This window comes from Daktulosphaira vitifoliae, unplaced genomic scaffold, assembly GCF_025091365.1.
Source record: "Daktulosphaira vitifoliae isolate Bord-2020 unplaced genomic scaffold, ASM2509136v1 Scaffold_4, whole genome shotgun sequence".
NCBI lineage: Eukaryota > Metazoa > Arthropoda > Insecta > Hemiptera > Phylloxeridae > Daktulosphaira > Daktulosphaira vitifoliae.
In genome coordinates, this window is record NW_026099575.1 from 9,111,335 (window position 1) to 9,120,911 (window position 9,577).

The window sequence follows — 9,577 nt, forward strand, 5'->3', positions numbered from 1 at the left end:
CTCATGAAAAAATTGTATTGATCCATACATTTTTTAAAAAGTTATAGCACTTTAAAGTAAAAAATGTAAATTATAAAATCGTGGAATTTCATACAAAAATAGTATTTGGTAGCCATTTTCACTACGAAGACAAGTCTAGGGGTCAAAATTTTTTTTTTCATAATAAATTACATTACATTAGCTTTAATTTAATATATATATAAAAGTGTCAGACCTTCCGGAACATTTTCTAAAGTTATGTTGTAAAAGTAAATTTGNTAATTTAATATATATATAAAAGTGTCAGACCTTCCGGAACATTTTCTAAAGTTATGTTGTAAAAGTAAATTTGTTGTGAAAAAGTTGTCATTTTAAATCCCCCCCTGTGGGCAGGTTAAGTGTCAGATTTATAAAAAAAATATACCAAATGATAAGTAAAGACATCAAGCATCTATAAAAAAAAAAAATTATATTGATATGTTCATTTTTAAAAAAGTTACAGCAGTTTTTAGTAAAAAAAATTGAAAAAATTTCGAAAATTAGCGATTATTAAATTTGTAATTTTTTTGGAGGTTTCCCCCATTTACGGGGAACGGGGGCATTTTTTTTAATTTTTAAGGATAATGTCTTCGGCTAGATACGATTTGTGATCTTATGACGTATCGTTGAAAGAAATCCGTTCGGTGAGAGCTGAGTAAAAGAGGTAACAGACACAAAAAATAAAAAAAAAAAACACATTATATTAAAACCAATACCTTCTCAGCTTTGCATCGAAGCTAAAAAATAAGAACTCTGAATAAAAAAATAATTTTATTAAATCGATAATATTAATAATAAGTAAATAAGATAATTTAATGATTTTTTTAATTTATATTTTGCCAAAACAAAATTATTTTTATATTATTTATTATATATATTTTTTTGTAACAGTTAATGTTTTTGAGATAGACCAAAAATACTACCCTTAGGGTATCATTTACTACTCTCTTGGGGTAATCAAACAATTCTAGGGGGTGGCACTAGAATTTTAAAAGTTTATAATTAACAGCCACTTTAACTGACATTAAATAGTATCTCCCAGATATACTAAGGTAATGCTGTCATTTTTAGTAGCTAATAAATATCATAAAGAAGTTGAGAGTATTCAATTTTAATAAGATTAATTATCAATTTGGTAATTACTATAATGAAAAAAAGTATTACTTTAATCTCTCCAAGTCTTCAATTAATTTATTTTTTTAATAATTGTTGGGTATATGATTATGTCGTCAATGATAAAAGCTTTTTAGGTTAATAAAAACGAAATATTTTCACAGTTAAATTGATAGTTGACATACACAAAATTTTACATGGAGAACGTCGAGAACTGACATGATAATAATTTTTTAATTACTCTTTAAGTAAAGTTGTTTAATTACTCACGAGTGTCGATGAATAATAAATTTAATAAATTACTTAAATCAATATTAAAATACAATTGAAAAGAAATTTTTTATTGTAGGCATATTACTTCTTAAATTAATGACGATAATAATATACGGTGGATTACTTAATCCTGTCAGTAACAAATTGTGTATAAGTAACAGTGTGCAATTCTATTGTGGCTGGGCTATGTAGGTTTCATTGTGATCTCTTATACAACCATAGCTTATAAGTGGATGTAATACACTAATAATTATGATTAAAAATAATATAAATTGTTAGTATTTATTACATTAAAAATCATATAATTCTTTTTTCATTATATTATAGACAGTTTTTAACATTATTTTAAATACCTTTAATTATCCTATATAACTCTACAACATATTAACTAGAATAATTTCAATTTTATAGAACATTATTTCTCATTAAATTAAGTAGAACTTATTTAATTGTTTAATATTATTTTAAGATGTTCCTTTATCAAATAGTTCTGATTGTGAATTTTACAACCAAACAAATACTAATCAAAATCAACAGGCTTGTTGTTTTGTTAATGAAGATGTTTCACTAAAACTCATGGATGATCTTCTAATGTCTTAAAAACTTAACTAAAAACCCTTCGAAGTACTATTATTAATATAGTAGAAGATAATTATTATTTTATTGTAATAAAATAGGTTAAATATCTCTCAGTCCATCCTTATTTGTAAAAATAGGTTAGAAAATTATACCTTTATTATAAAAAAAGTTGTCAATAAGTTCTTCTGAAATTTTGAATTTTTAGTATAACAGTATATTATTTTATGAAAATATTTATTATGGCCGATCCAGTCAAATTTATATGTGGTAAAACATGTTTAACTATTAAAAATAGAATGTTTTACTTACTGAGCCTTGGAAATGTCATTCTTTTGAAAACTGCGGAAAACATATCCCTAAAAGGAAACTGTTCGTCATATATCATGAGGAATAGATTTACTTTCATATCATTCTGAACGACTAAATATCGAAGCTTAGTGTTTAATTTCAAATTAGTGATTTTACTGATTGCATGCATTAAAATTATATCTTTTCAATTTTTTCTTAATTTCAGCAATGAGTAAATGAATTTATTTATTTATTTATAAATTTAACATAATATTTTCATTCGACTTAAACGCTAGTATTATATTCTTCCTATATTCATTAATACTAGTTTCAAAAAAAATATTTCATTATTTTTCTGAATGTTCTCCCAAGAATAAGAATTAGTTTTATCTACGATATAATTTTATTTTGAGATTTAAATATAATATATACAATATATATATATAACAAATTTTTCACTGTGTTCTCGAGACGATAATTCTTCAAACGTATCTAAAGGTACTTTTTCTGGAAGGTATTTCTCCGTTTAGCTAATGAGTCAGAATATGTTTTGTTCAAACCTAAGTTGTGCCTAATTCCTTTCAATATTAATTTTAGAAAAGAAAAGATATTTTAGCCAATAATTAAACTCTTAGTAAAAAGAGACGTTTTGGAGATATAATATTTTTCTTTAAAAAAATTCTACAAAAATATTAAATAAATTTCAATTGTCTACAAACATTTTTGAAAAATTATTATGTAGCCTCAAATAATTGAAATTTAAAATAAATCCCATTCAGAGGTGTTACCCTAATTTTAAACAATTTTAAATTAAAAATACATATTGAGTAATACATATTTCTCCGGGAACCAAAGTATACCAATATGAAATGTATTCAAATTATTTAGGATAAAAAAGTTTTATTTTATTAATTAATGCACTCTAGGGTGGCCCTTATTTTTCGAATTTCGAAATTTCTTTCGAGACACCCCTCCATTTTTTTCTTTAGTATAAAAAAATAACATTCTGAAAATTTAAAATCATTTGGAAAAATTTAAATCGAGGCGCACAGCATTTTAAGGTTTTAACCTCGAATTTTCGAAGAATATTCTATAAAACGATAAAAAAAACTTAAATTAGAGGTTTTCAAGTGATTTTTTCAATAAAAGTCAAGATACAAAAAAAAAACATTGACCTTATTATAACTTAAAGTTAACATTAAAAAAAAAAAAACCCAGCACAGTGGGGTGGCGGCACAGTGGGGTCGTGGCATAGTTGGTTCCAGTATAGATTTAATCTGACAGTGATTTTAATCACTATCATAAAAAACGCTTCGATGCAAATCTGTAGATAGTGTTTAATTTTAAAATAATGGTGTATTATACCAAAAGCAAAATTAATTCCTATTTCCTTTATTATTCCTGATTAGTAGTTTTTTGATTTAGAAGTATAATATATGAATAAATATTTATTATAGCAATTAAAAATCTGTAGGTAGTGTTTAATTATTTCAAAAACAACATCAACTTCTATTTCTTTAATTACAGCCTGATTAGTAGTTCTTTGATTTCTAAGTATAATGACAGTATAATTTTTTTCGTATTTATACCTATTTTTCTGTTCTTGATTTTTTTGTGTACTACTTAAAATTTCTATTACTTCATTAAAGTATAAAACTTTACCCATTACATATATGATTTAATTCCTAAATTTTAGCCTATTGTAACGATATGAATTTATAATTTTTCATAGTTCAGCCTATTAGCGTTACCCAGGAGACACCACGAGGAGGTTGGCTGTTAAGTCTCCCAAAAATTTTTTTTAGCTTCGATATGAAGCAGAGAAGGTATTTTACTCTTATATTGTCTTGAGCTAAAAATATTTAAGTTGAATTAATACAAAATAAAAGAAGCTAAAATTTACTTAATATCGTCAACATAATTACTCAAAAGATCAAGGTAAAAATTTAAAACGTTTTATGAAAACAAAATTTATATCCATTTATCTATCAGAATTATAGATTTAAACTTTACACTTAAAATAAACTATATTGATAAAAAATGGGTTTTTTATGGAGACGACGATTTGCTGTTAATTAAAAATAAAATTTTTATAATAAATATTTTTACTTAATTATTAGTCTTGTCACATAAAATACAATAGAAATCAACATTTTTATAATCATTTAGTCTATACTGATCAGCTATACAATCAGTTACTACTCGACGACGACATGTAGTGCATGAAACCCATTCAATTCTGCTGTGATGTTCTATATACTTTTGGCAATATAAACATATGTTTTCCATGTCACCTGAATTTTCTAGCAATAAACTTTTTAATTCGTTTCTATAAGTATTAGGGTTGAACTTCTTGTCAAAATGTGATTTATTCATTATTGTGATAGCGTAGTATATTATATAAACTCCACAGTTATAAGCATCAACTTGTTTTGGTATGTTTTTGGCTTTACATTGAACCAATGATACTCGAGGGATAGGTTTTTTAGCATAAGTACAATGTTTTTTCAAAGCTCTATACAATTTTTGAAACTTTTGCTGATTGTATTTTGTATCTTTAGTAGGATTCATAGGGTCCAATATGTAACACTCTTTAAGTTGGAAATTAATTATTGCAATAATCCAATGATTCAATTTTGATAATTTTATATGCCACGGCATAATGACTACACTATTTTCTTCAAAATTATATCTAATTTTCTGTTTTTTATTTAACTCTGTACTACTTAAAATTTCCGTTACTTCATTACAGTATAAAACTCTAAATTCTGCCTGATTTTTGATAGCCTTTATAGCCAAACAAATATCAATCACAAAGTTGCTAAGAAAGTTATCATCATACAGACACATAAAATCACTTATTTCTAATGTTTGTATAGTATACATTGTGGAATCAGGTATAATATGATAATAGGTTCCACAAATAAAATTAAATAGTTTAATTTTGCTATATATTAATTTTTTAACTATATTTGTATGGTCTTCTACCTGTCTGTAGTATTTCAAATTTTTTGGTAATTTGTTATAGTAAAAATCATTTCTTAAATTATGATCTTGAGTTTCATTTAAATATAATAATGGACTTTTTTGGATTTGATAATCGTCATCAGTTATACTTAATGACCGATTGAACAAATCTTCCATTATTGCTACATCATCAGGCACCTTAAGTGCATAATCATCTTCTTCGTGTATAACTAATTGCAATATATTGTTCTTATTATCCAATAATACATTAGATCTATTTTTCTTTGATGGACTATTTAGACTGTCTAATTTTTTGACAGATGTGTTATCCTTTTTTAGAATAATTAAATACGCCCCTTTTCCATTATTTGGCCATCTTTTTTCAGACACATTTTTATCATCACAACATATCCATCTAGACTTTTCTTTTAAATATACGATGTAATGTCCAGATTTAGTGTCATTGCCTATATGAAATATTGTAACTGACGGTGTATAAATAGAATCTTCTATTGTAAATCGAGATTTGGACAAATTTTTTAATTTTAGATCTGTTGTTTTACTAATTATATATTGACCATTTATCCAACTAGAATTGAATAATGACAACTGTAATATCAAATAATCATTTGCTTTTATTATTTCATGTCGTCTTTTGAAACCACCTGTTTTATTACAGTTTTGACAAGAATAATCATCAATGGATGTCCATTTTTTTTTATTAAATTCAAGTAGACTTTCTAGTTCTATACTGTGGTTTCGATTAGAAGGTAATTCTAAACGTTTCACAAGATTGCGTTCCTCTGAACTACAAGTTTTTTTTTTACAATAATCGCAGTAGTTTATACAACTTTCAGTAAAACTAAATAAGGTATCACTTACACTACGGTTACAGTTCATTAAAGCTTCCATAAATTCTACACAATCCTGTTGTTCCTTCCTAGTAAAAATCGTGTTGTTTAAAGTGTCATCCACGTATTTTCTTATTTCAAACGTATCAGTCACTTCATTTTTTTCATAACCAATAAGCTGTTGTTTCAATATTTCTCCAGCTTGGCCTTTATGAATAGTACTTACAAACGTATCACAATGATATAAAGCTTGAATAACAGAGTTGGAATAACATGATACATTATCTATATTAGCAAAGCCAATGATTTGACGAGAAATTTTTACTATATCTACGTTTATTTTATTTTTCAAAATACTTTTTTGTACGATTAATGCATCATTGTCATCGATGATACTCATCGAACGATTAAAAATATCTTCAATCATTTCTACGTCATCTCCAGGCACGATAAGAGCGTCATCTCTATCTCTGTGTACAACTGATTGCAATACAATATCAATGTTTTTATCTAAATCCTCTGAAAGTCGTAATTTTTCTTTTAGTGGTGGTACATAATGATTATCAATCCTTTCATCGCTATTAGATCGGGAAGAAAGTTGTATTTCTTTGTTCACTAAAACCAAAGGTCTATGGTCACTCACTAAACTTTCATAAACAATTACATTAAAATCAGTGTTGGTTATGACATTGTCAATACAAGTACCATAGTCTGTTGTAATTTCATTGACAAGTATTTTATACTTCATTTCTTCTATAATTTTATTAAAAATATTTGGAATTTTATAGAAATTTATATTGAAATCCCCAATAAAAATTATGTTTTCTCCATTAATATCAATTATATTTTTTAAGCATTCACACATTTTGTTTGTAGGAAATTTAGGCGAAACATATAATCCGACATATGTGTAATTATCAAGGATAACACAAATAATTTCCATGTGTTCTTTGTTATGAGTAATAACTAAGGGTTCACTTGACTTGAAAATATCACGTATATTATTATTTAGGAAACATATTGAACCACTTTTGCCATTGTCATGCACTTTGTTGATCCTACATATCTCTGTGAATCCTTCAATGTTATAAAAATCATTTTCTGTTGTTCCAGTTTCTTGGAAAAATAGTATATTTGATTTTAATAATATTTTATCAGCAAGTATGTGTTCGAAATATTTGTTTAGTGATCTTATATTGTGTGAAACACAATATATCGACAGATTGTCTGATGTTAAAAATGAAAATTTAGGTTTTATTTCACAAGACCGTAGTCTAGCCATTTCAGCATTGACTTTTGAAGATGGTTTAGGTGGATTAAATGGAAAATAGTCTATACATAAGCCCTTGGCTGATGTTGCTCTACTGCATCCTACATAAAGCATATTACACAGTAAATACTTTTTAGGCACATGGTATGCAACATTTTCATATGTTGCACCTTGTGATTTATGAACAGTCAATGCTAATGCCTCAACTAAAGGTAATTGCGTTCTAGTTACCTTCCGGTTCTCTGAATTTCCAATTTGAAATTCCAAGTGCGTAATTTCAATAGGTGTCCAGTGAGACCAGTCGTCGGATACTTCTCCTTGAGGGGACAACTTTCCTTTAACTTTTTGTCTTGTAATTGAGCCTACTTCTGGTTCATCAAATTTTATCCACACTCTATGAGCAACTTCTTTACCACTAGTAGTTATTGTACGGTTGATTTGCATCAGTTCACCAATAGCGCCATTAACAATTCCGTCTTCTGTACAGATATTTGTAACAATCATGTATTTCGCTGTTACCTTCAGTATAAGTGTTTTAGGCAATCCCATAGTTTTTTGCCTTGGAAGTTTCTTTGCAGCAGTAATATCAACTTTTTTCCCTGTTGTATCTATTGCTTCAGATACAAAACTAGTAGTATTTAAACTGTTTAATACTCTCGTATTCATATCGTCCACCTCTTTATTTGTTGCCCATAGATGCATAACTCCAGGTTGAAAACTAATTTCCAACGGTTTTACGAGTTTCATAAAAAATTCTATATCTTTTTTAATTAATTCTCCCCTTGCTAATTTAGTTAATACTTCAGCAAATTCTTTATCATCTCTTTGTCTCATAATTTCTCGTAATTCATAAAACTGAAAAGTTTCCCATATCGCTTTTGTCGCTATTAATTCTATTGCTGTTGGATATTTTGCAATTATTTGATCAAAATATTCGTACAGTGGAGTAGATAAAACTGGTGGTAATTGGTAAAAATCACCAAAAACAATAACATTTATATTACCAAATGGTTTGTCAATACGTAGAACATGCCTAAGTCTTTGATCAATATAACTAAGAGTCTTTAAGCCCACCATAGAAATTTCATCAATTATTAAAAGTTTGACATTTGCCAAATGACACCGAAGAGTATTTGATATGTCAGCGCCAAGTTTTGGTAATATTCCAGAAAATTGATTAATTGGCAATTTAAATGCCGCATGAAGTGTTAAACCTCTTATACCAAATGCTGCTTTTCCTGTAGGTGCAGTAAGTAGTACAGGAGTGAGTGACAAATCATCTATATCTGGCCTAAGATTAGCTATTCGAATTGTGGATTGAGCTAAAGCCCGTATAAGTACAGATTTACCAGACCCAGCTGGGCCGGTCACAAAACATCGAAAACTAGATGCGCCTGAACCCCATATTTGCTGTCTCAGTACATTAGTAGTATGATAGAGAAACATGCGTTGACCTTCATTCATACATTTAACTAAATTTATAAAATGTTCGTTATCAATTTTATGCACGTTAAACATTCCATCAATATCATTATTTTTATCTTGATCGTCATCATTGCCATTGTCATTAAAATCCCCTGCATCTAACACTATCTCATCATGAGGGACCCAGTCCTGCGGTAATTCTTCCTGGTTGTTATCTTGCTGCTTTTCAACATTATTTATATCTTCTTCTAATTCTTCTTCATCGATTTTATTAAATTGTCGATAAACTTGCTCAATTTGTTGAATATTTTTTTCATAAACTTCTTGACAGTTTATATTTTCTATATCACTATGTTCATTTCGCCATGGCATAAACAACATAACCCTTTCCCTGTAAAAGTCAGCAGGACTTTTATCAATACTAAATCTCACGTATCGAATGATTTTTCGAATCTTACGTTTGTGCAAAAACTTGTTAGGTTTTCCAATGAGAGAATTATTTTCTTCAAAAACATCATCATTAACTTCATCGTCATCCGTTGTATCATCATATTCTGAATCTGATAACTTTTTAGATAATTTATGTTTACTTTTAATTTCAAAGTCAGCTGCGAATTCAGCCAGAGTCAATTTTTCATAATGAACTGGTCTACACGAATAGTATTCTATCAGACCATCACAAAATATGTTAGTTGACTCAGGATTCATTTGGCCTCGAAGGGCATTAGGTTTAACCATGCGAGTTCTTTTATCAGAATGGCTTGTATTTATAAATACGTGCCCAGTAGATGTA

General features: G+C 27.6%; 1 protein-coding gene across 1 annotated transcript; it reads right to left on the reverse strand.

Moving 5' to 3' along the window:
- Positions 1-4,380: 4,380 nt before the first annotated feature.
- On the reverse strand, positions 4,381-9,522 carry LOC126904912 (uncharacterized). Its single transcript, XM_050684317.1, has 4 exons — positions 6,447-9,522; positions 5,802-6,374; positions 5,396-5,747; positions 4,381-5,092 (listed from the first exon to the last, which is right to left on the reverse strand). Exons 1-4 carry the CDS (start codon positions 9,520-9,522, stop codon positions 4,381-4,383), a joined length of 4,713 nt encoding a protein of 1,570 aa, XP_050540274.1.
- Between the last annotated feature and the right edge of the window lie 55 nt (positions 9,523-9,577).